Source organism: Pristis pectinata, chromosome 1 (genome assembly GCF_009764475.1).
Source record: "Pristis pectinata isolate sPriPec2 chromosome 1, sPriPec2.1.pri, whole genome shotgun sequence".
NCBI classification, from domain to species: Eukaryota; Metazoa; Chordata; class Chondrichthyes; order Rhinopristiformes; family Pristidae; genus Pristis; species Pristis pectinata.
This window is the reverse complement of record NC_067405.1, coordinates 102187755-102215067: the sequence shown is the minus strand read 5'-3', so window position 1 is coordinate 102215067 and position 27313 is coordinate 102187755. Positions and strand designations below refer to the sequence as shown.

The window sequence follows — 27313 nt, the reverse complement described above, 5'->3', positions numbered from 1 at the left end:
CGGTAGACAGAAAAAAGGTTATCATCAGTCCTTAATGTAACAAGAAAGAGATTGATCTTTCCAAACAAGCTTAGGCTTCAGTTCTTCATCATATATGGGCTGCATTATCCACTTAAAACAAATCAGTAAATTTTTAATTCAGGCCAATTTGTTAAACGTAAACATTGCTTTTGATTTTATCATTTAAAGCATCTAAAATTGGTATAGAATTACTTTTCAAAGAATCACAGAATCAATCTTGTACATATTAATGTAGTTATGGATTAATGATTTTGCCAACTGAAAATTTTACATTTGATGTCTTGGTCTCATCTGCAAATAAACTTACCTCAGATACCAAATTAACAGCTAAAATTAGTCAATCTGACAATGGAATTATCGAGCCTTCATGGTAGTTAATGACGTGACGCAGTTGAAATTGCACACAGTACATTCATCATGCATGTGGATATCACCATTCTTACTAGATCTCTTCATGTTGATAAGCTTATATTCAGAGAGTACACTTTATCCCAAATGTGCTGGCACCATCGCACTTTATTATACCAAGTGAAGCCACTAAATTTAAAAAAACAATAAATAAAACATGATTTAAGGTAGATCAAATGGTCTTCTGTCTTTGAGGTTATCTTGTGATATTCGTTACTAACCCCATACATTTAAAAAATTAGATGAAAATTGTTCCTGAATATCTTTCACTCCAGAAATCCATTAGAAAACCTTTGCAAAAGATGTTCAGGATACTAAGTTAAGTTTGAAAAAGTCTTTTATCTGATTTACTATGTGTAGACCAGTGATAAAAGTTTATTCAGACTGTTTTTCAAACAGTGTTTTTCAGCAAAGACACAGCATTAAACTTAACTTTTACGTGGAATAAAATGTCCGTCACCTAACAAGAAGAGTGGATCCGCAGCAATCACTCCAAAATATTGGAAAAATGTTTACATACATGTTTATTTTGCACATTGTATTTATGACGTCCTGGACACATGATACTTTATTATTGTCGCATGTACCAGGATACAGTGAAAAGTTTGTTTTACATGACATCCAGACAGATCGTTCCATACATAAGTACATCGAGGTAGTACAAAAGGAAAAACAATAACAATGCAGTAAAGTGCAGTGCAGGTAGACAAATAAATTGCAAGGGCCATGATGAAGTAGATTGTGAGGTCAAAAGTTCATCATTAACAAACAAGAGTCTTGTACGTTAATGATGAACAGTGGGATAGAAGCTGTCCTTGAGCCTGGTGTTACGTGTTTTCAAGCTTTTGTATCTTCTGCCCAATGGAAGGGGGAGAAGAGAGAATGTTTGGGGAGAGTGGGGTCTTTGATTATGTTGGCTGCCTTCCCGAGGCAGTGGGAAGTGTAGACAGACTCAGTGGAGGGGTGGCTGGTTTTTGTGATAGACTATGCTGTGTTCACAACCCTCTGCAATTTCTTGCAGTCTTGGGCAGAGCAGTTGCCGTACCAAGCTGTGATGCATCTGGATAGGATGCTTTCTATGGTGCATCTGAAAAAGTAAGCGACGGTCATCTGGGATCTGCTGAATTTCTGTAGCCCTCTTAGGAAGTAGTAGTACTGGTATGCCTTCTTGGCCATAAACTCCACATGGTTGGACCAGGACAAATTGTTGGTGATATTTACACCTAGGAATTTGAAGTTCTCAACCATCCCCACCTCAACACCATTGGTACAGACAGGGGTGTGTACTTCACCCCACTTCCTGAAGTCAATGACCAGCTGTTTTGTTTTGCTGATACTGAGGGACAGGTTGTTGTCTTGACATCTTGCTACTAGGCTCTCTATCTCCTCCCTGTACTCCATCGCATCTTCTAATGTAGGTGTATTTGTTATCCAGATGTATCCAGATCTAACTACCAGTATCCTCTGGTGGTTGAAAAAGATTGACTTTGCTTTGTAATGAGTCACTGCAGCTACCATCTACTGTTCAATTGTTGGTGCTACTCCTATCCCTAGAATTAAAATTTGATGTTCATTGTTAACTAGTAGGCCAAGAAGTGTGGCAGCTACTAATCTTTATATTTGCATTGCACTAAATATTTATGTGGCAAAATGTTACAGCATTCATCAGTCATTACCAATTAGAAGAAGGATCATTCCCTGTCTTCCACCCCATGCACCCCTATTATCCCTTTTCACTGGTGGGGTTTAATTGTCCTGGATAAACGATGAGAATAAGATTGCCAAACTCATCAGCCAGTGACAACTGACTGGCTTCAGACAAAAATCAGCTGGAATACTGGGTGACTTTACCCCCATCACATCCCACCCAGTCGCTACTCCAGGCAACACAAAGTATTTGTGGCACCATGGAAGACTTTTGCAACCGATCGTGGAAGAGTTCATCTGAGTATGTCAAGGTCAAACTTGGGTAGTATGGGTTGGTACTTGGCTGTAAATAATTGAGAATAAAGGCATTATAGTCCAGGGTTAATGTAGCACTATGAAGTTTGCATCAGAGCTTGAATATCTGCATTTGGAAGTAAATCATCTACTCTTCTTCGTGACTCCTGTGTTTTGGACAGTTTTTTTTCCATTTAGATATTGCATTGTCAAAATTCCTTGCTAAGATTTCATACAATATTGAGTCATTGTATTTCTGCCTGTTTTTACTTAAACATTTTGCAAGCCAGTTTTCTTTCACTGACAACAATGGCATTCATTAGACTGCATTTTGTGGCTTTGTTACACTACATGATAAAGTAAGGATTCCCTTGGAAGATGGGTGATTGTTAACCAAAAAAATCAAACTGATTTCATTGTAAAATCCTCTTCTCTCCTCAGGGAACAGTATCTTACATTCAGCTGCAGACAGTGTCACCAGTGCGGTTCAGAAAGCCAGCCAAGCCTTGAATGAACGGGGCGAGAGGTTAGGCCGAGCTGAAGAACGAACGGCAGAGATGATGAACAGCTCACAGCAATTTGCAGAAACTGCACACAAGGTGAGTGATCTCAAATTCATCCTTTCCATGAAACTTCTGAACTTTAAATATCCAGATTAACATTATCTTCATTAAGGAAGAAAGAAATGATTAATTTTGACTTTTGGTTTTTCAATTTATTTTGGTTACCACTGTGCCTTTTTCCCATTCGTCCTATTTTACTTCAATTGGTTAAGAGACTGTTTTAATTAATTTTGGCATCTAATTACAAGGATTGACACTTGCTAGTTGTAAAAGATGTTTTGCATTCTTAACCAAATTCTCCAAATTGGCCAAATGTTACTCTGACTCAGTTCAGTGTGCATTTATGGGGATAGGGATCATGCAACTGCTCAGTAGAGTTCTGATGCACACCTTAGTGTTGCTATAACTATGCACGAGGCATTAACAGAGTAAGCACATTTCCAAGCACTGATATCCCTGCCTTATTGGGTATATGTTCAAGAATTTGCCACAAAAATCCAGAATTGTCCTCATTGATATTAACAGTGTATAACTCAAGATTATCACCATTCCAGTCAGTTTCCATCTTGCTTCATCAAAAATGATGGAAATAAAAGTTTCATATTCTCATAGAGTTCAAACTTATATTTGCACAATATTTCACTTGTACATTCTTGTCCTCGCTGAAAACTGGATTAATCATTTATTTTCTTTTAAACAAGTGATGTTATGTGTGTGGTTGATTCTCTTTATTAATTTAATGTTTAAAATAAAATCTAAATACCTATTTTTTTTATAGCTTTGACACAATAAGCCCCAGTCCCACAAGCTTTGTCAGTTTTTCTGATGTTGATGTTGACTTAAGTTTGTGTGCTGTTGCATGTTTTGTTGTGGAAATAATGTACATTTTCACAGTATTTATGCAGATTAACACTGCCTGTAATTTAGTAATTACCAGTAATTCAGTGAACAGCCTGGTTAGAGTGTTATGAACTGCAGCTGTCTAATTGCTATTGGTGCTGAAACCATGTTCTCCGGGGGTTTCAACCCTTTCTAACAGCATCACATGAACAAATTATACTGTGCTTTCATTTAGCCTCAACATCCTTCCCAATTTAGTGTATCCCAAATGACAAGGGGTCCTTAATTAAGCCCTGATTTGTGTTTATGGAGAGGCATTAACGTTTCTTCTCATTCATTCAGGTCCTGCTTCTTGTCATCTTTCCAACACGCCCTTCCCGAATTTCTGAAGTAGATATTCTTGTGCATCGAGAGAACACCAGAAGTGTTGTGTTGTGACTACTGTACCAAAGGAATGGATCAGGCACGTTAGAGGGGAGCCAGGGACAATACTACCAGGTTGTAGATCAGTAAGCTGTGTAAACAGACCAAGGAAGCCAGTTTTTTTTTGTGTGGGCAAGGTATGACTTGAGATTTTAAAAGAAGTTAATAAGATGGATGTTCAGGGGCACATAATGCAAAAGCAGAGAAACACCAGGGGATGTCATTATAAGTAAAAGAAACCATAAGGCAACTTGATCTTCAGAATGTTTAGTTTAACCATGCGTTGGGTGCCACCTAGTGTAGAAAATGCTATGCCAACTAATGCATTCAGAGAGCCAGAGGAGCAGTTTATTAATCACAGTGTTAATTATATCTGAATTCTAAGTCTCGTAAAGACCTGTCAAAATCACATTAAAACTGTTTGCTTAATTGTGTGTGGGTACGATAACTGCGATTTGCACAGGAGCGCACGTAACCACAAACACTTTCATTTTAAACCTGCTGAATTCCTCCAGCGTTTTGTGTGTTGCTCCAGATTCCAGCATCTGCAGTCTCTTGTGTTTCCACTTTCATTTTAATGTTTGTCACCAAGTTGATAATTCGTCCCTCGATCAGACTTCTCTCTTATTTACACAGCAGAATACAACAGGGCAACTAAGCTGATCCACTTTTGTTTGTTCACGCTTCCTCGATCAATTTATTGAAAGGCCCATACATGCCCGGTAATGTTAAATTGCAATTATTTCAATCTTCATTTTCCTTCAGTCTTGGTAGAGGATTGATGGCTTCTCTATATGTCCATTTGACATATGGGAGGAGAAGATTTTGTTGATGTTATCTCAATCATTCGCCATTTTTGAAGCAATTTGAGGGAGATGGAAAACAGTATGCGGCTGCATTTGGGTGTGCTTTTGCAGAATGTTCTGTCAAGAGAGCCTGTCAACAAGCTCAATGCTGTCTTCCTCCCCCGTGATACGAATTCTCTTGAGGTTATTTCTGCGGAAGTAGATCATTATATTTAAAATACAACCTTTCTACTTTTATGCTTTACAAGTGTAGCTGTCTTTTTATATTCCCTATCGTTTAGCCTGAATTGTTTCGTTAAAGCAAATCCAGTTGCCAGAAGTATATTTAATGAAAGCCCTTGCCAACTTTTGCTGCAGCGTCTGTGTGCTCTTTTTATGTTGTTATTACAATCTCTTCTCCCTTCAACTATGTTGCACTGTTCCCTGGATAGAAGAGTGGGTAGATGATTTATTCCCTGAGCTCTTAGTTAAACAGCTATCAAGTGTGTAGAAACAGGTGGTGGTGAGTCACCTGTCTATTTTGACTCCCCATTTCTTTCTGCAGCAAAATCCTCAGCCAAAACTTTCTCTGTTCTTGTGCTGAGGTTGAGAGGGTTGAGAGCTTCAAGTTCTTAAGAGTGAACATCACCAATAGCCTGTCCTGGTCTAACCACGTGGATGCCATGACCAAGAAAGCTCACCAGCACCTCTACTTCCTCAGGACGCTAAAGAAATTTGGCACGTCCCTGTCGACCCTCACCGATTTTCATCGATGCACCACCGAAAGCATCCAATCCGGATGCATCACGGCTTGGTATGGCAACTGCTCTGTCCAAGACCACAAGAAACTGCAGAGTTGTGGACACAGCCCAGCACATCACGGAAACCAGCCTCCCCTCCATAGACTCCGTCTATACTTCTTGCTGCCTCAGTAAAGCAGCCAGTATAAAGACCCCACCCACCCGGGGCATTCTCTCTTCTCCTCTCTCCCTATCAGGCAAAAGATATAAAAGCCTGAAAGTATGTACCACCAGGCTCAAGGACAGCTTCTACCCTGCTGTTATAAGACTATTGAACAGTTCCCTAGTACGATAAGATGGACACTTGACCTCACAATCTACCTCGTTATGACCTTGCATCTTATTATCTACCTGCACTGCATTTTCTCTATAGCTGTGACACTTTATTCTGCATTCTGTTACTGTTTTACCTTGTACTACCTCAATGCACTGTGTAATGAATTCATCTGTATGAGCGGTATGCAAGACAAGCTTTTCACTGTACCTTAGTACACGTAACAATAATATTCCAATCTGCAAACACATCTACACTCACTGTGTTATTGTACCAATGCATTACATTGCCAACTGCCTGCTCCAAACTTCTAATGTGCTGGAGGTGTTTCCTTAATGTGCTAGACACTTTTGTATGTTCTTGCCTTTGATCCTAGCATATTTCTCCTTTTAGCAATTTAGATTATAATAAAAGTAATACAATAAAAAAAAATGAAAACTGAAAGTGCAAGAAATACACCCAAGTCAGGCAGCAATGTGGAGGGAGAATTGGTGTTACTTTCTGTTGCCTTTCATCAGATAAATGGTACTGGTGAAAAGTCATCAACCTGAAACATTCCTTCGCCATAGATTTGCCAGGCCTGCTGAATGTTTTCACCATTTCTGTTTCATTTCAGATCTTCAGCATGTGTGCTTTTGATTTTCAATAACAAAATGCAAGTCTGCTGAACCTGCAAGCCGAAAAAAAAATAGAAAATAGAAATAGAAGGGTGGGGAAGAAAAGTGGACGATCATTTGAAAGCTTGATTTCACCTGTGATTTATTGATGAATGGATCAGCACTTTAGGAGCTGACATCAAGCATATGCTTCTGTTTACAAGTTTAATTTCTCCCTTGTTTCACTGGGTCTGACTGGATCTGGATCATTGTTATGTGGACAGTCTATGTAGAAATTGTGCAGGTGAGGGTGTTTTGCAAAATAAATATTCTGGTCTAAAAACAGAAAAGGCTTGGAAATGAATTGCAGATCAGGGAGCATCTCTGGAGATAGAAATGGAGTTGACATTTCAGGTTGATGCCCTTTCATCATAATGATAACCTGTTATTCTCTGTTTCTCCTTCTACAGATGCTGCCTGATCTGCTGAATATGTCTTGCATTCTGTTTTTATTTCAGATTTCCAGCATCTGCTTTTTTTTCTCTTTTCGATTATTATTCTGGTGTACGTAAAGTCTATTTTTGAACAGTTTCATCAGGAAAGCTTCCAACATTGATTTCTTCTCTCACATCACAATCACATTTGAGATGTTTGTGGCAAGAAATCATTTTTCCTTTTGAACCATAATGTCCTGAAATGTAAATTAGTTATGCCATGTAGCAACTTGTATGCGGCTTAGACAACTGCATAGTGCACTAAATCATCCTGACATTATTTTAATTAATTAAATTTTATTTACAGTGTGGTAACAGGCCCTTCCGGCCCAATGAGTCCCCGCCGCCCATTTTAAAACCCAAATTAACCTACCTGTACGTCTTTGGAATGTGGGAGGAAACCGGAGCACCCGGAGGAAACCCACGCAGCCACGGGAGAACGTACAAACTCCTTACAGTGACGGGAATCGAACCCCGATCGCTGGTGCTGTAATAGCATCGCGCTAACCGCTACGCTACCATATGAAAGTCCATGAGCAAACTGGAGGGAACTTTTGTTCCTCCTCCATGCAATGCTTCCACTTTTCCAAAAAAAGAGAGAGCGCATCTGAGTAAGAACAGAAAATGTTGGAAATACAGACTTAAGTCATCAATTTACAAAGCCAAAAAATATTGACTGTTTGCTTTGGTTGTGCAGCCCTTCTATATTTAGGTTCAGCTGGGATGAGGATGCTCCATGAACCAGATACAGTTATAACCCAGACAATGTCACTATTATTTGGTCAGCTAGGTTTGTGACTTCAATTTTAAACCAGTGTGTTGACGTATCACGGCTCTGTACCTCTTCATTTTGGCCCATTGAAACCAGTTGAAAAGCTGATAAGATAATTTTCCAATTTCAGTCCCTCTCAAGCCTGATACTTTGCAATGTAACAAATGGAAGTTCGGGTTGCTTGGAGTATGGAGTCCTTGTTGATCTGCTAACAGAACCTGAGGGATAAGTGATGAGTGGTGAAAGTGAGATAAGTATTTTTATGTCTTGCACTGTACTGCTGCCGCAAAACAACAAATTTCACGACATATGTCAGTGATAATAAACCTGATTATGATTCTGAGAAAGTGGTTGACAACGCTAGCAGCTGTGGGTGCACTGGGGAGAGAGTTTGGTAATATAGAAGGGCTTCCAATCTCATATACTGCATTCGGTGTTTATGCAGATTGGATGATCACTTTGTGCAGCACCAGTACTCGGTCTGCAGGACCGACGCTGATCTTCACGTGCCTGCCACTTTAACTCACCATCCCACTCCTACTGTGATTCCTTTGTCAGTGGCCTCCTGCACTTTTACAGCAAGGCCCTAAGCAAGGTGGAGGAACAATGTCTCATTTTCCATCTGGACACATTGCAATCTACAGGAATCAATATTGAATTCTCCAACTTTCTCGCTCTTTCTGTTTGTATAAGAACTGGCCATTTTTACCTGCAGTCCTTTTTCTTGCTTTTTCTTTTATTTGTATATTCTGGTCTGTTGGACATGTTCAAAAGGGCAGACTATACAGTTTTGCAAAGACCATACAGCATTGCACAGACTACACAACATTAGCTATAAACTATACATACAACGAAGCTTAATCTGATTTTAACAACATGATAATTTCATTTTATTAGAGAAATTCCCTTTGGTCCATCTATCGTCCTCTCCCACCTTCTCTGCTACCTAGGTTAACTCTTTTCTCAGTTCTAATGAAGGGTCCCGGACGTGAAGTGTTAACTGTTTCTTTGTCCACATTTTCTCGACTGTTTCCGAGCATTTTTGTTGTGATAATCAAAATAAAATCTGCAGATATTAGAATTCTCAAATAAAACAGAAGTTACTGGAAATGCTCAGCAGGTCAGGCCACATCTGTGGGAAGGAGACAAAAGAAGCTTGTTTAGCTGTGGGGAGGGGGTGTCTCTGATAGGGTAAACCCGGGGTGACCGTGGGGATGAGCTGTAAATAAGGTTATCTGGTCAATGAGTGAATGGAAGCAGTTAAAGGGCAAGAACATTGACAAAAGAATGCAGGACTTGTGAAATGCAGAGCAGGGAAGTCATGCCTGGCATGTCAGGTTGGCAAGTCCTCCACTTCCAGAGGAAAAAAGGAAAAACAAATAAGTGAAAGAAATATGAATAAAAACAGAAAATACTGGAAATACCCAACAGGTCAAGTCACATCTGTGAGAAGAGAAACAGTCAATGTCTTGGGTTGGCTCAGTTCTGATGAAGGGTCTCTGACTTGAAACATTGACTCTATTTCTCTTCCCGCAGGTGTACTCTGACCTGCTGAGTATTTCCAGCACTTCCTGGTTTTGTTTGAGTCAATGCAACAGATGAACAGAACTTACCTGAAGTTGTAGAATTGAATGTTCAGTCCAGACGGCTGCAACGTGCCGAGATGCAAGATGAAGTGCTGTCCCTTGAGTTTGTGCTGGGACTCATTTTTACTGTACAAGAGGCCACAGATTGATGGGTCAGAGTGGGAGTGGGTTGGAGAGTTAAAGTAACAGACAATTGGAAGCTCAGCCCCTGTGCATTGAACACAGGTGTTCCACAAAGCGATTGCCCAATCTGCGTTTCCCTTGTGTCGAGGAGGCCACATTGTGAACACCAAATGCAGTACACTCGTTGTTGTGTTCCGTTGTCAGATTTCCAGCATGTGCAGTGCTTTTGATTTTTACATAGAAAGGCTGTCGCTCATAAGGAGGGAGTGACAGTGGTCTTAAAAGTCTCTGGTTTGGTGTAGGGAGGGGTCTTGAAGTTCTAGAATCTGGGTGAAAGGCAAGGGAGAAGTACTAACTGATTTGCTTCTCAGTTAGGCCACTGCAGACTCAGTGGGCCTCACCGAATGGCCTCATTCTGTGGGTATCAGTGATTCCCTATAAATTGTTTATCCATTTCCCCTTTGAAGTTCAATATGTTTTTCAGATGTTAACCACTTATGTACAGCAAGCTTTAACCTATGTTACCTCCAGTGACCTTACCTCTGTACGTTCCTCCAGTTGACTTTGCAAATATTGAAACAGCTCTTTATTTACCAACTGGATGTCTCTATCAAATCTCTCCTTCGCCTTTTATGCTATAACTCCAGCTTCTCCACAGTGTTGTCCACATAACACTGATCCCTGCTCAATCGACTCATTCCATTTAAATTCTTTGTTGTATCACCCTTCCTGAATTGGAGAAAATGGCCCAGGTCATGGACTCACCACTCCTTGGCTTCATACCCAAGAGGAACCAGCTCTCTGTGCATCCTTCAGTGCTGGACTTCAGCGGCCTGTCCTGCCTGTAAATCCAGAACTGGACTGGTCTGATCATTGCTTGCTCACATTAGTGCACTGATGATGCCAGTCTAAAGCCATGCCCCCTCACCTCCTTTGCAAACCATAAAAAGAATTATCACATTCACAGGCAAAGACTGACACTAAATTTCCTGTCATTCTTTCGAAGGCAACAACATTATTAACAGTTTTACCTGACAAGTTTAAAATCACAAAATAACTACAGGAAAGAGATGGAACAGTCACTGTAAATCACCATTTATATAAATAAATCCCAAATAGTATTCTATTACAAATATCTGGGGTAAATTTGAGTCTGGCTTGTAAACAAAGACACCCCTGGACCTTCTCAATCAGCTGCAGGTCACTAGCACCTCGAGGAAGCAGGGAATGGGGGCTCAGAGAATTCCATTTGCACTCAGCTAGGCAGCATGTGTAAGATAGCTGGTGCCTAACAGATACCAGTGGTGATCATCTTCCCTTGATGATCCAATGACCTAGCTCACGAGCTGCACCAAGTTCGACCTTTGTCAGCTTGTCCATCAAGCAATCGCCCAACTTTCCTTAACGACACCTTCAAAAATATACCACAAAGTTAGACACAGAGAGCAAAAATGGAAACAAATGAAAGGTTATGTTAAACTATTATATAAAATACAAATTAAGAGGCCACATAATTTGATTTCCACCCATTATGATTTATGAAGTAGACTTGTACCCACGAGACCAGAGTTCTGACTTGAAACTAAAACTGTCTGATGATATTGTAGCCTCTGAGCATCAAAGTAACCAACATCCGCACTTAATTTATCCTTCAGATGCTCTGTCTTTGAAAGAAGCATTTCCATCAGGGTTCCAGCAAAAGAAACCACTTTATCAGATGAGATGAATGGATTTTCCTTTTATATTTTTCTATGATTTTCTGCCATGGGCTCGTCTATCTCACTTGCCTCACTTATCTGCCTAGCTGCAATCCTGGTAGACCCCATACATTACATTGTGCAGCACACTTTCATTTGAAGAAATACTCTGGTGACACTGTCAGATTTGTTTGGGAAGGAGACATGCAGAATAATTTTGTATTTTGTGATTATTTCAGTTTGCTGCCCAAGTTTCACAATAGGATCAACCAGGATAGATTGTCAGCTGTATAATTTTGACAAAAACTGTTTGTGAAAGGAACTGTGACTTCTATTATGTGTATTTTTTTTAAACTCAAGTGATTACCAGATTTTTTTTCTCATCCGGCCAGCAGGAAATCTTGTTCACTAGATATGCATGTTAGAAATCATCAATGGAGATTCAGGCTTCAGTTTCCTGATTATACATGACCTCATGGTCAAGGCTCTGTGCTATAAAAGGAATCATAAGGCATATTAATAAAATCAAAGGCAACTTGCCACATCCCACCACTGAGTTGGTGACCCTGTTCCTTCTCAGGCCCTCATTCACCCAGAGGCTTGCTAGCAGACTGTGGTCCAGCTGGTGAAAACTCTCATCCAGCAGAGGTTGCCCAGCAACCTAATGACCCAGGGGAAAGGGACAGGCTTCACTGGCAAGCACTTGGTTGGTGATCAGCATTCCAGCAACCTTTAGAGTTGAAAACAAGGTACACACTAGTTGGACTCTCCAGCTGGGGATGAGCCAGTCTATTTTAGCTTTTGTGCCTTGTACCCATCTTTATACCAAATACATTGGTAATTGTTTTCTTAACCTGCCCAACCATATCCAACAAAGCACCCAGGCCTTCTCTTCCAGCATCATCCTTAAATGTAAATTTTAGTATTCATTGTCTAATTATTGTTAATTCCAAAATACAGAACTTCACACTTCCCATGTTTACTTCACATATGTCCATCCCACCTGCCCCTCCCCACGTGAAGTTGATGACTGCTTGCCTCACTTTTTTACAAAAATTGTGCATTATTTCTCACTCAGCTTTGGATCATTAACACGGTTGGAAGTTACATTTAGTCATCTCATCCAGCTCTTCAATACAAATTTGAAGTACCTTGGAGCATTCTTGCATTCCACCACATGACACCCCAGGCTTAAAGCGTCTCTTTTCCTTTGGTCTTCTGATCCAAAACAAATCCTCATTCCGTGGTCATGCTGGGCCCAGCCCATTGCACGGATTCACTGCCTGAACTTGCCTTTTAAGGGTTCAGATTGACTTCACCCTCCACACATAAGAGGCAACCAGCAAGGCAGAGCAGTCTCCAGGCAGCATCCTGCTCAGGACCTGCTCCCAGAAGGCTGTTGTCAATATTTCTCAGTGGAGATTTTGTTTAAGAGTAAAACTCATAAAATATAAATAATTCCTGAAAACTTTTATATTAATTTTTTTTAAAGCCCTTAAAATAATAGCAAGATATTAGAAACCCAAAAGAAAAATAAAATAACTTAATCGCTTACCTGGATATTTCTCCCCTGCACCCCAGGGCTGGAAGTGTTTCTAGCCCACCATCAGCCCATCAGTACCCCACTCCTGGCTCAGTATCAACTCCAGCAGCAGAGCACAAGACTAGGCGCACCTGTGCCTGACCTCAGGCTCATCTTGGACCTGTGCATTTGGCAAGCATGTATGGAAGTTTGAACCCTGTTGAGTTATGAACACTTACAGATCTGCCAACTGTCTCTGTCCCTGCAGCTCTGATCCTGTGTGCACTATGCTTGACTAACACCTGATTGAACATTTGATTCCACAATAATTGTTTTTCTATTCGAAAGAAGGTTAAAGCTCTGAGCATTAAATCAGAAATACAGCAGGTAGCAGTGTTGAGATTTTTCAGGTTTTGACTGATCATGTGCTTTCAAACATTCAGAGCGCCTGTAAGATACAACACACTATTTCCTGTGATTTTTGGACTGCTGGTATCCCTTCATTATCCCTTCATTCTTCTGCCTAACCTGGTTGCAAGCCGCTGTCTCAAGCAAACTGTTTTTGGCACAATGGCATAAAGGGAATAAAATAAAGTGGTGATGGTTGTTGTGATGGGGCTATAGATGTGGCTATGTAACTAAGTTATCGTCTTTTTGTCTGTCTTTTTTTTGGACTGGAAGGAGACATACAACAGTGTCCCCTGGAGATCAGTTTTAGAACTGCAGCTGTACCTGATGATTGGATTTGTGAGTACGGGGTTCACTCATTACAAGACCAAGCTTTGTAATCTGCAGATGTTGAAATTGAACCTCTGCATTAGGAGTGAGATGGCGAGGCTGTGTGTACCAAAGATTGTGGCTTATGTACTGCCTGGTTTAGAGCATTATATTGGGCAAGATTGGAATAATACTGGGACAGTTCAAAAGTATTGAAGATGTCCAACCAACCAGCCAAAGTTTGCAGCCAGTGGTTCCCTTGCTTTGTTGTGGAGCAAAAAAATCAGTAACATTGTCCATTCTGAGGTCAACCACAAGTTCATCTATTATATCTTATCTTACATCTGCAGGACAGAGAGGATTATGTTTACCTTAGTAGTCATGGGTCCACAAACTCTTCACAGTTGTACAGACCATGGCATTTTTGTACACAATCAGAGATGTGGAACTGCAGTTTACTGCATCTTCACCAGCATAAAGACATTATCTTGTCAAGACAGAGCGAGGAAGGTAAAAGTGAGCTTGTGATCAGTCAGTTCTGATATCATTAGCCCTGCATAATTACCCTGCCTTGCAGCCCCTACCTCCACCAGGGCCTAGGGGTCCTATATTGAAGCAATGGAATGATCTGTTCAGTCATAACTGAGTCATATGCCAAAACCTATCTCAACTCTCACATTCCTTCTCGGGGCCTCAGCAGTCTTTGCTATATTCCCTTACGACTGTGGGAGCTCTGCACAATTTCAGGCCTTAATATTCACCGTCTTGGGGCTACTTCAGACTGTATTCTCATCTCCATTGCATTCTATTTGGAGCCAGGTTGCTCATGAATCTATGCATCTGAGGATTTAGCAGAGGATTGTCCTCCCTGTTTGTAATTTTTTTATCCCGTTCAATCTTGTTATAGAACCTCAAGGTTTAATTTTGATAACATAAAAGCAGCACGGCCATACTATTGCTGTCCTACACATGCAGAAATTAATCTGTGGTGACTTATTCTTACATCTTTATTACTTTTCCAATTGGTTTCAACAGTACAATAAGGCCATGGTGAACTATTTCAATAGACCAAGTGTACCTGACTGAATAATGTTGTGTTACTATTTTTAAACTACAACCAGCCAGAGAAATTAAGTTGTGGTATTTGGAGTAGCAAGAAATACCTGAATAACTAAAATGAAAGTGAAATTGAAAAGTACAGGACTTAGAGCTTGAATTCTCACTCTTGTAATCCAAATAGTGGAAAATGAAATATGTGGGCAGTATTTGACTCTTGAGACTTCAGTTTGCAATCCTGAATGAAGAGGAATTCCTTCTGCCTTTTACAGAACCCAGGGGAGTGTTGTGCTGTCTGTGGGCCTCACTGGGAGTTAAATTTTCTGTGGTGAATGTTGACTGCAGTAGTCAGTGTCTGAAAAATCTCAGCATGACTCCCCAGCTTCCTGCAGTACATTTTACATTAAATTCTCTGAGTCTTTTGATTTACTATTTTAAAGAAAGTTGTTTTGGTGGAATGATGATGTGTTTGATAAGATATAACTCAGGATGATAACTAATATGTTATCATAGACTAAAGATTGGTTGATGGACAGAAAAAAATAGGAATGAATGACACAAGAAATTCTGCAGATGCTGGAACCTGGAGCAATACACAAAAATTGCTGGAAGAACTCAGCAGATCAGGTAGTATCCATGGAGGGAAATAAACAGTCGACATTTTGGGCCAAGACCCTTCATCAGGACTGGAAAGGAAGAGGGCAGAAGCCAGAATAAGAAGGTGACTTAGTTTTGGGATGATGGAGGATTGTTAACACAAGGCTCTGTGCTAAGAACAAAGGTATTTGTACTGCAGACTTTGGGGGAAATGAATGTAATATCCAAGTTGCTTAATGATGCAGTACCTGATGGGAAAGTAAGTTGTGAGGAGGATGCAGAGAGACTGAAATGGGAAATGGACCAGTTAAGTAATTGTGCAAAATGGCAAATGGTGTAATAATGTGGAAGGATTAAATTAGGTACTTCAACAGAAAAAATGGAAAAGCAGACCTTTTTTCAAAAAAAGCTGAGAGGTTTGTTAATGTGCTGGGAGATTTGAGCATCCGTGTACAGAAAACACACAGTTCATGCTGGAAGAGCAAACATTTGGGAAGGCAAATAACATGCTAACCAGTGTACTCTGTGGGTTGAAGTTAGGCAAAAGAAAATGTTGCAGAGATTGTACAGGGCCTTATGCAAGTCCACACCTGGACAACTGTGTTTACTTTGGATTCTCCCTTGGGTAGGATATACTTGACTAAGAGGGGTCAGGAGAACTGGTCACTGAATGCTGAGGTCCGTTAGTTGCCCTGAGAGTAGATTGAGCATTTATTCTCAAGAGTTAAAGGAGAATGAAAAGTGAGTTCAAAATGGATCAAGTCAGAGGCCTCGTGGTGCAGATACTGGGAGACAGGTTCCCTTCTCTGCAGAGTCGAGAGCTGGGGATTTTTGCCTCAAGATTATGGGTTACATACTTGGAACTATGATGAGGAGATAATTGGGACTGAGATGAGGATACTCAGGATTAATCATTATCTTATTGAATGCTGAGGTATGCCTCACTGGAAGCATGAAATTTTCTGTGGTGAATGTTAACTGTAGCAGTCACTGTCTGAAAAATCTCAACCTGACAACCCTGCTTCCTGTGGTATTTCTTAAACTAAACACTCAGAGCCGTTGTTTCAACTTTATCACTTCACCATCACAACTTTCTTTATAATGTGTTAAGATTTTACACAGGATCATAACTAATGTGTTAATATGGATTGAAGGTTTGTTAATGGGTGTTCTTCTCTGAAATTCTCTGCCCTAAAACACAACAGTTGCTCTGTAATTTAACCCATTCAAAGTGGAGGAAGATAGATTGTTAGCCATTGAGGAAATTCAGGGATATGGAGAGGGTGGCAAGTACATTTTATATATAATTTCATGTTTGATCTTATGGGATGACAGCAGACTGAATAGGTGTATAGCTTATTTTTTGGCTTTTTTGTTTAAGGTCACACGTGTCTCTCAGAGATTTTTCTTCCCAACACAGGAGGTCTTATTAAGCCCAAACATGTAATGAAACATTATGGAAATACAGTCACGGTGCATGTATTACGAGCACCACGGAAGGTGACAGTACATTTGGCTGCAGTTGGATCAGATTTCTGTCTGTTCTGAATGTGGTTCTGACCACTGCGATCCTTTATTTGGGTGCCTGCACTCTGCTATCGCGAAGTGCAGTGGAGCTTCGGAGAGGCAGGGTGCCTGCTCCTGCAGCTGTTCCAACACTTGTATTGGCATCGTAAGCTATCCTGCATCTCCTGTTCTGACCACTGCGATCCTTTATTTGGGTGCCTGCACTCTGCTATCGCGAAGTGCAGTGGAGCTTCGGAGAGGCAGGGTGCCTGCTCCTGCAGCTGTTCCAACACTTGTATTGGCATCGTAAGCTATCCTGCATCTCCTTGCAGTGGGCAGTTCCCACAGAGAACAGCGTTCATGATGTGACTGCATGACTATAATTCTCTGCGGCCTTGGGTGAATCTGGGACACGTTCCCCCTGCCCCTGCACGTCACCGTATTGCCATGTGATTTTACACAACATATGAACTCCCATCACAATCGACAAAAGGCAGGAACAGATAAGGTTGGAATCAATCAGCAGGTTAGGTCAAAGTAGGTTTTAAATGACATCTTAGTCCAAAATTGCTGCTCAGAAACCTATTGGCTTCTTTAAAATATACAATGTGTGTGTGTATCATAATTCCCTCAGATAAGTTACAAAATAAGACAGATTTTAAAAGTTTTTTTTAATTTTGGTTTCAATCATAACTGTGTGCATGTTATAATCTTTGTGCCCTGTGAAATATTTATAATGTTGGTTAAAATTGTGCCTTTTCCTTCCTGGTTTAAAGAATTATTTATTATGATTGGCTTGACAACATCTACAGCTGTTGGATGTCAGAGATCTCCCTTAAGCTGACATCTGACAGGAATAGATGTTGGTAATGAGCAGAACAGAGCTAAATGATGGATGGATTCCTCTCAGCCTCCTTTACCTCTGACTGCAAAATCTAGGCTGTTACTGTTGCTTTTAAGCATATGGACTGCAAGCTTAAAATGTCAGGTCTGACTTGATGTCAAACTATTAAATTCAGAGAGTGGGGGGCCAAGCAGTTTAACTGAACATGGAATTGGAATCTACTATTTTTTCTTTTCTTAATTACATTTTGACTCTTTAGCAACTGCAAATGGCACAGTGCACGTCTTAGTTCTGCATGATGTCAGATTTTCGGGCTGCAGGGATCATTGAATAAACTTGACAAGATGCATTAGTCTCATTGTTCCCTGCAAGTGCAGAGAGCAAAGTACTTTCTCTGAGCACCCCAGAGAGAGATCTAAAGTTAAGCGAAAATACAAGTACACAATTTAGTTACTAGAATAAAATTCACCAGCATTGAAAGAGCTGCACCAAGATATATTAAAAAAAAATACAAAGCAACACTACTTAGCCCCAGAGAAAGCAGAGAATGGACAAGTTGACTCTATAGGGCACAGGGGAGAATTCAGGCTCTCTTTGTAACTATAAGTCCTCAATTCTTATACCTCCCAGTGAATCTACTGTATACTGCAGCCAGTTATTATGTGTACAGTCATAACCAATTGCATAAAATACCCCAGCTATGATATCACTTGTTTGTATATTGAAGGTCGGTATTGCCTCCTTTTATATTCTATATTTGTGGATGCAAGAAGGATTCTGCATTCTTTCCTCTTCACGTGGTTCTCACGCAGCCCATCATTGTCAGTCTACTTAATGGCTGAAATGTACTTATCTTTGCGTATGGTTCAGTACAAATCCCCAGCGAGGCAATGTTGGCTTTTGTGTCCCAAACGTCAGGAATGCCTTGGTAGAGCTCGGTCTTGCTGAGCTGAAGGCCTGGGTACACTGCATATCTCAGGAACCCCGGACATCACACCAACCATGGCTGGTGGATGAAGTGCAACCATATTCATTTGAATGGACTCGCCAATGTGAATTGCAAATGTTAGTGTAGGAAAGTGGTTTGAGTTTGTTATTTATTTCACTTTAATGTTAATATTTTTAATTTTTATCACTTAAGTGCTTGCAGTTAAATTTATTAATTTACTTTTAAGCCCTTTATTTCTTTCAAACTGTTTATAAATGTCTCTGTTCATAGATGTTTTAAAAAAAATTCAGTGACATTTGACCCAGTGAACTATCATGTCTGTTTCAAGGTCAGTTGTCCTCAGGACCTCTGGTTGAGATTGAGTCACCTGTTGCAGACGCTTCACCACATAGCTGAACTTTGATCCGTCCTGCAGGCATATGACTACAAGGGATTTGTGTGCCCACAGGAACAGTGTAAAGTGGGGTGGGGAAGGAGGTTAGGTGATAGTGAGGCACAGCAGATCGAGTACAACCTGATCTACTGAAGTGCAATTGAAAAGCTGATGCCCCTTGTTTTAGATAATCCTTCAACTCTTCCCAAATGTTCAATTATTTTGGTTTAATTTGCAACTTTTTTAAAAAAGCATCTTCTCACTTTTTGAGAAGGTTTTCCTCAAGAATAGATTTCTGAGGTGTGTTCATTACAAAAAATATAATTCATTTCATGGTTCTTTCTAATGACAACCTTCTCAAGGCAAAGATGTACAATAAATGTCAACAATACACCCATCTCAAAGAAATTAAACTGTGATTTAGCGTCAGAATGATATAGCGTCTTTTATCAGAGCACTGAAGAATATTGTCTTGTTCATTCTTGGTATATAATTTTGTAATAAAGCAACCTGCATGCTATTAAGGGAAAAGTTATGTATTCAGGACCTTTCTCATTTTGGCATGAGTGCTACTTTAAAAAGTAAGTTGTGCAGTTTATGTGGGTCAGGGTTGCTTTATGAATTAAGGCCTGCACTGAAACCTTTGTAAATTTGGTATGTTTTTTTGGCACAGTTTATTTTTGAACTTTATAGCCATTTATATTGCATTATGTTTGTATTGTTCAAATGAAATTAGAAATCATGGGTCAGGTCCTATTGATTATAATGATTGCCAGCAGCCCCTTGTTGGATGGGACTTCCCTTATTTTTTTTAAAAGGAAATGGGCTTTTCAGTTTGAGATCAGCACAGGAATGAGTCATTTCTTTCGTGTTTTTTCCAAGTCTTACTGCTGCCCTACAGAAATGGAGTCTTAGGCTGGAAGGGAGACAGTAGTTGGGGTTTTGCAGTCAGCAGGTAGAGCTTAAACATTGCCCCTGACTGCAGAATTAGAGTCATAGAGTTATACAGCACAGAAACAGGCCCTTCAGCCCAAGTGGTCCATGCTGACCAAGATGCCCCATCCAAGCTAGTCCCATTTGCCAGCGTTTGGCCCATAACCTCCTAAACCTTTCCAATCCATGTACCTGTCCAACTGTCTTTTAAAAGTTGTTATTGTACCTGTCTCAACTGCTTCCTCTGGCAGCTCATTCCTTTGTTTAAAAGAAAATTGCCCCTCCAGTTCCTCTTAAATCTCTCCCCTCTCTCCTTAAACCTATGCCCTCTAGTTTTTGATTCCCCAGCTCTGGGGGTTGGGGGGGGGGTGGGGGGAGAGAGACATTCAGCCTATCTGTGCCCCTCGTGATTTATACACCTCTAAAAGATCGCCTCTTAGTCTCCTATGCTCTAAGGAATAAAGTCCTAATCTGTCCAACTTCTCCCTATAACTCAGTCCCTCAAGTCCTGGCAGCATCCTTGTAAATCTTTTCTGCACGTTAACAATGGTGAATCCTTACTGCATTCTTCAAGGGGATTCGCTAACTACCAGCAAGCTAAAAAGACTTATTATAATCATCATACAACACACATAAAATGCTGGAAGAACTCAGGTGGTCAGGCAGCATCTATGGAGGAAAATAAACAGTCGACGTTTCGGGTCAAGACCCTTCATCGGGACTAGAAAGGAAGAGGGCAGAAGCCAGAATAAAAAGGTAGGGGGAGGGGGAGGAGCACAGGCTGGCAGGTGATAGGCAAGTCCAGGTGATGGGGGAGAAGTAGATGGGAGGGGGGATGAAAGGGAGTGATGTAAGAAGCTGAGAGGTGACAGGTGGAAGAGGCAAAGGGTTGAAGGAGGAGGAATCCGGCAGGAGAGGAGAGCAGACCATGGAATAAAGGGAAGGAGGTAGGGAACAGGAGGGAGGTAGTGGGCAGGTCACAAGGGCAGCGGAGGGGAAAGAGAAGGGGTGAGGGGACCACAGGAATGAGGGAAAACAAAGGTGGAGGAAGGGGGGGAAATCAGAGGGGAGGGATTATCAGAAGTTAGAGAAATTGATGTTGATGCCGTCAGGTTGGAGACTACCAAGGTGGAATATGACATGTTGCTCCTCCAACCTGCATCTGGCCTCAAAGTGGCAGTGGAGGAGGCCGTGGACAGACACGTTAGTGTGGGAAGGGGAAGTGGAATTGAAGTGGTTGGCCACTGGGAGATCCTGGCTGTTGCAGCCGATGTAGAGGAGGCTGCACCACTTGTTACCCATTCTAACCTCACCCCCTCTGAACGCACTGCCTTCCACTCTCTCCAGACTAATCCTAATCTCACCATCAAACCAGCAGACAAGAGTGGTACTGTTGTAGTCTGGCAGACTGACCTTCACCTTGCCGAGGCCAGACGTCAATTCTCGGACACCTCTTACTAATCCCTCAACTAGGACCCCACCGGGGTGCATCAGGCCACGGTCTCCCGCACTATCATTGACCTCATCACCTCTGGCGATCTCACCTCTACAGACTCCAACCTCATCGTTCCACTACCCCACACTGCCAGTTTCTACCTCCTACCCAAGATCCACAAACCCAACGACCCTGGTAGGCCCACTGTTTCTGCCTGCTCCTGCCCCACTGAACTCGTGTCCTCGTAGCTTGACTCCATTTTATCACCCTTGGTCCAGTCTCTTCCCACCTACATCCGTGACACTTCACATGTTCTCCATCATTTCAACAACTTTCAGTTCCCCGGCCCTGAACACCTCATTTTCACCATGGATGTCGAGTCCCTGTACACTTCCGTCCCCCATCAGGAAGGCCTTAAGGCTCTCCACTTCTCTCTCGACAACAGACCCAACCGGTTCTCCTCCACCCTCCTCCGTCCGGCAAAACTGGTACTCACCCTCAGCAACTTCTTTTTCGGCTCCTCCCACTTTCTCCAAACCAAAGGTGTAGCCATGGGCACTCACATGAGACCCAGCTATGTCTGCCTTTTCATCGGCTACGCGGAACAGTCCGTCTACCAAGCCTACACTGGTAACGCTCTCCAACTCTTACTCCACTACGTTGACAACTGCATTGGGGCCACTTCCTGCACCCATACTGAGCTCAATTTCATCAACTTTGCCTCCAACTTCCACCCTGCCCTCAGATTCACTTGGTCCATCTCCAACACCACTCCCCCCACCGCCGCCCCCCCCCCCCCCCCACTTCTGGATTTCTCTGTTTCCATCTCCAGAGACAGATTATCTACCGACATCCTTTACAAACCCACTGACTCCCACAGTTACCTTGACTACACCTCTTCCCACCCTGTCACTTGAAAGGATGCTATCCCTCTCTCTCAGTTCCTCAGCCACCGCCAATCTGTTCCCATGATGAGGCTTTCCATTCCAGTACATCAGAGATGTCCTCCTTTTTCAGTAAACTGGGTTTCCCTTCCACCACCATCAAAGCAGCCCTCACCTGCATCTCCTCCATTTCCCACATGTCTGCCCTCACCCCACTCCCCCCCGCCCCTCCGCATCCAACTCTCCGCAACTTCCACCACCTCCAACGGGATCCCACCACCAGGCACATCTTCCCTTCCCTTTATCTCTCCACTTTCCACAGGGATCGCACTCTCCATGACTCCGTTGTCCACTTGTCCCTCCCCACTGATGACCCTCTGACACTCATCCCTGAAACCGTGCAAAGTGCTACACCTGCCCCTACACCACCTCCCTTGCCACCATTCAGGGCCCTAAACAGTCCTTCCAGGTGAGGCAGTGCTTCAGCTGTGAATCTGAGGGTGTCATTTATTCCATCCGGTGCAGCCTCCTCTACATCAGTGAGACCCGACGCAGATTGGGCGACCGCTTCATCGAGCACCTTCGCCCTGTCCGCCGCAACAGCCAGGACCTCCTGGTGGCCACCCACTTCAATTCCACTTCCCATTCCCATGCTGATATGCTTATCCATGGCCTCCTCTCCTGCCACTTTGAAGCCACATGGAGGTTGGAGAAGCAACACCTCGTAATCTGCCTTGGTCGTCTCCAACCTGATGGCATCAACATCGATTTCTCTAACTTCCAGTAACCCCTCCCCTCTGTTTTATTCCCCCCTGCCTCCCCCTTTGTTTCCCCTCATTCCTGTGGCCCCCTCACCCCTTCTCTTTCCCCTTCCCCGCCCTCGTGACCTGCCCACTACCGCCCTCCCATTCCCCACCTCCTTCCCTTTATTCCATGGTCTACTGTCCTCTCCCACCGGATTCCTCCTCCTTCAGCCCTTTGCCTCTTCCATCTGTCACCTCTCAGCTTCTTGCATCACTCCCTTTCATCCCCCTCTCACCTGGACTCACCCATCACCTGCCAGCTTGTGCTCCTCCCCCTTCCCCCTACCTTTTTATTCTGGCTTCTTCCCTCTTCCTTTCTAGTCCCGATGAAGGGTCTTGACCTGAAACGTCGACTGTTTATTTTCCTCCATGGATGCTGCCTGACCACCTGAGCTCTTCCAGCATTTTGTGTGTTTGCTCCAGATTCCAGCATCTGCAGAATCTCTTGTGTCTCCGTTATACTCATCACTGATCATCAGTAAATTGCCTCAGACACCTTCTTTCATAACTAATCATTTTTACTAAACCAATTGAATCTTATTCTAAATTAATTGAATCTTATCTTGCTACGAATCTTCCGGTGGGACTCTGCAAGGCAAGGTTCAAACTCTGTCCAAGGCCAGAAGCCCACCTACAGCAACACTGCTGCAGCATCTAGTCCCACCCATATGACCCTACCAGATGTCAAAAGTAACTGATTGAATTGCAAAGGAGGGAAGGAGGACAAGAACAGAAGAAAAGGGATGCCAGCTGTCATCCATTGTACAGGATGGCCTGTATTTAAATGCTAGTTTGGCATCCCTGTCAGTAGTGGTTGATCATTTTCTCATCTGACTTTCTGCGCCCAGCTGACATGGATTAAGTTTGGAGATGGTCCTGAGCAGTATTAAGCTGGGATGAGGTACTTCAACTACATCTTTAACTGGTAAGCCACTGAGTTCAAAAGGCAATTGATGCTGACCTTGGCGGTTGCAGTGTCCATACGTGACGATTTTTTTTGTTATTTTGTTAATTATCTGACGGATTCCAGATCTGTTGGTGTCGTGTAACCTGGGATCTGGCAAATGAGTCCCATCGCAAGGGTATGAAAGCAATGAGCCTCGGGCATGAATACAGAAAAATTAGGACAAGGAATTAAACATTGCAGGGTAGAATACAATTAGAAACAATCATGAGGGGAAAAGGGAAGGATACAGCTGTCGGGAAGATCAAAATATATTCCATATGGATACAGATAAAAGATGATGAAGGATTAGTCACACAAGTGAGTGTGGTTTGCAGACCATCCACTAGTGGAAGAGAGGGGGAAGAAGAAATATACAGATGAAATAAGGAATCAAGTTTAAAAAAAATAATGGAATATTAATTTCAATAGCCTGAAATTTAATTGTTCGTAAAAGGTAGGTGAAGGCGATAGGGGAGTGGAGTCCCTGTGAGGTATACAGGATCCCTCTGAACTGAATATATTAAAAAATCAAATAAGAGAGGATTCATTGTTGGATATTGCATCAGGGAATGAAGTGGAAAATAAGCTGAAGGAGGAGGACATCAAGGCAGTCATGACCACATTATAACATACTTGAAGACCATAAGAAGACATGTATATGATTTAAACAGATTTCAAATAAGTCTGATTTTTGAGGAACTGAGATTAGAATTTGAGAAGATAAAATGGGCAACGATATTAGCAAGTAGAACAATGGAGGAAAGTATTTCAAATAGCATCCAAAAGAGCACTAGAAATATACCCTAATCATAGGGGAAAGCTGTAATGAAATCCCATAAACAAATGAAGACATAAGGTAACAATAGTTATAAAGGAAAGGCACACATTACGTTCATAGACAGCAGAGGAATGCACGATAGGACTAGACGTAAAGGAATTAGGATATTAACAGAGAAACAATAAAAATAAGGGCATTGAAGAACTATGGATTTAAGTTAAAGGAACATGTATATAAAATATATTACAACATGTATGTAAAAACAAAACAGGTTGGGATGTGAATAAATCAATGTAGAGTTGAACCTTGGCTAATGATGGGGAGATAGCTGATTGATTATCTTGTTTCTGTAATTCCCAGAGTGATAGGAGAGATGGATTTGATGTAAGAACATAAAAAACAGAGCAGGAAAAGCCCATTTGGATCCTTCTGCCCCTTTCGCCTTTAATTAGTCAAGCATGATTAATCTCTCCTCAGAGGACAGCCCTTCCATCCACAGTGGTACCAGCCAACAAATCCTTCCAGAGAATCCTCATTGTTCTTTCTCTCGGAAGTATATCTTGGGTAGGGAGGTCAGAGTTGTCCACAGTATGCCAGGTGTGTTTTCACCCAGGCCACATAAAACTACACTGAGACAATGGATGATGAGATGAATAATGAACTGAGTGCACTTAAAATGGAAAATAAACCAAGCAAATCAAAGGCTAATACCCCTGGTTCGGATGGATTGCATCCGTGCATGTTGAAAGAATCTAAGGAAGAGAGAGCAGAGGCTTTTAACATTTTGTTAGGAACAGCTGCAGAGACAGACGCCTGGCAAGAAGAGGATAGAACATGTCCAAGGAATCAGAGACCACTTAGTTTAATATTGATGTTTGGAAAAGTAGTGGAATCCCCACCAAAAAAAGAATAGAGAAACAAAAGTCTGCAATAATGAATTTGCATTTAAGCATGGATTTTAAAACTAACAATTATTCTTTTGGGGAGGTAACAGAGAGAATAGACGATGGTAATGATATGGTAATTTAACTTGATTGTCAAGTGACCTCTTCATTGAGGTGCCCTTTAACAGAGCAATGAATAGGCTCGTGATTCTATAAATACAAGAATTACTTGCTGGTGTCGGATCCGGTTATTTTCGAATCCGCAGGTGCTTTCAGGAGTCCAGGAATGAGTTGAAAACAACTTGGTGCTTTGCAAAGTTTTACTGGAAAATTTTAAAACAAAGAAACAGTCACAGAGCACATGGCACTAGCTTTACTACTAGGAGATGAGCCGAGACAAAAGGAACTAAAGATGAGCTTTAGGGCCAGGAGGGGAAGTGAGCAAGAGAGTGATTAAAAAATGACTCCTTTTATACCTGAAATAAGGGGTACTCCTTAGCTAACAATAGTCCAATCAGAAAACCTATTAGATACCTGTGGCAAAACCAACCAATGAAAAAACACGTATTCACCTGATGGACGAACCAATAAGCTTGGAAGCGTTCATTCCTTGTGCAACCACTTGAGGTGTATTAAACAATATACATGTTAAAAAACTACTTAAAACAGTCGAATCCAACACTGACTTCGGGACAGAAAGTGGAGAGTCAAGGTAAAGGATATTTTTTTTGGTACAGCAGAAGATGGGTAGTGTGTTACACCAGGTACAGTGCTGGGACCACTGCTGCACACATTTTACATTAACAATTTAAATCCTGGAATCAAAAGCACAGTTTCTAACTTTGCAGATAATACTAACTTCTGGGGAGTGAGATTGGCTGATGATGGTTCGTACTGAGGAGGAAAGCAACAGATTCATAAACTTGCAGAATAGGCAAACAATTGGCAAATAATGTTCAATGCACATCTACATGAGGTAGTGTATTTTGGTAGGTGGAATAGGGAGGTCACTTTTCCTTGGAAGCTGTGAGTATAGGTTGGATAGAGGAACCAAGGGATCTTGGGGAACGAATATACCAATTGCTGAATATTGCTTCACAAGTTACAAACTCCACAAAGAAATCGACCAAGTATTCTGGTTTATTTCTGGAGGGATATTATCGAAAAGTAGCACAGTTATGTTCAATCTATGTTAAATGTTGGATAGACCCACATTTAGAGTGCTGCAGAAGATTTTGGTTGCCATATTATAGAATAGATATAGTCGCAGTGGAGAGGGTACAGAGAAGATTAACATGGATAATACTAAAAGTGCAATGGCTAACATATCAGGAAAGGATGAATAAACTGGGTTTGTTTGCTTTTGAGAAAAGGATGCCAAGAGGTAACCTAAAATTGTGAAGAATTTTGACAGAGTGGATACAGAAAGAATGTGTGGACTTGTATGGAAAAGCCTAAATAGAGGTTGTCAATCTAAGATAGTCACTGAGAACTCTATGAGGGAATTAAAAGAAATGTGTGCCCAAAGAGTGGTGAGTGTGTACAGTTCACTGCCAGAGGTACATTAAAGAGAAGGTTGAACAAGCAAATGTGGAGGAAGGGAATTGAGTGTCACAGTGATGGGTGGGAGACACGAGTAGAGCATAAATGCAGGCATGGGCTGATTGCACAAGTGGCTTGTTTTTCAGCTGTTTGAGACTGATACCAGAGATCTGTTCTACCAAAGTGAAGCTTCTGTTATTTCAGGTTAGAAAAGAGAAAGC

The 27313-nt window shown here is 41.7% G+C and overlaps 1 protein-coding gene across 6 annotated transcripts in view; it reads left to right on the top strand.

The window, feature by feature from the left end:
* stxbp6 (syntaxin binding protein 6 (amisyn)) overlaps nt 1–27313 on the top strand; it is a 250154-nt gene that overhangs the window by 216660 nt on the left and 6181 nt on the right. For all 6 annotated transcript variants that reach the window (XM_052021985.1, XM_052022002.1, XM_052021961.1 and 3 more), the window contains one exon: nt 2812–2969. In XM_052021985.1, the coding sequence (XP_051877945.1) occupies nt 2812–2969 (158 nt within the window). The remainder of the gene's footprint in view (nt 1–2811; nt 2970–27313) is intronic.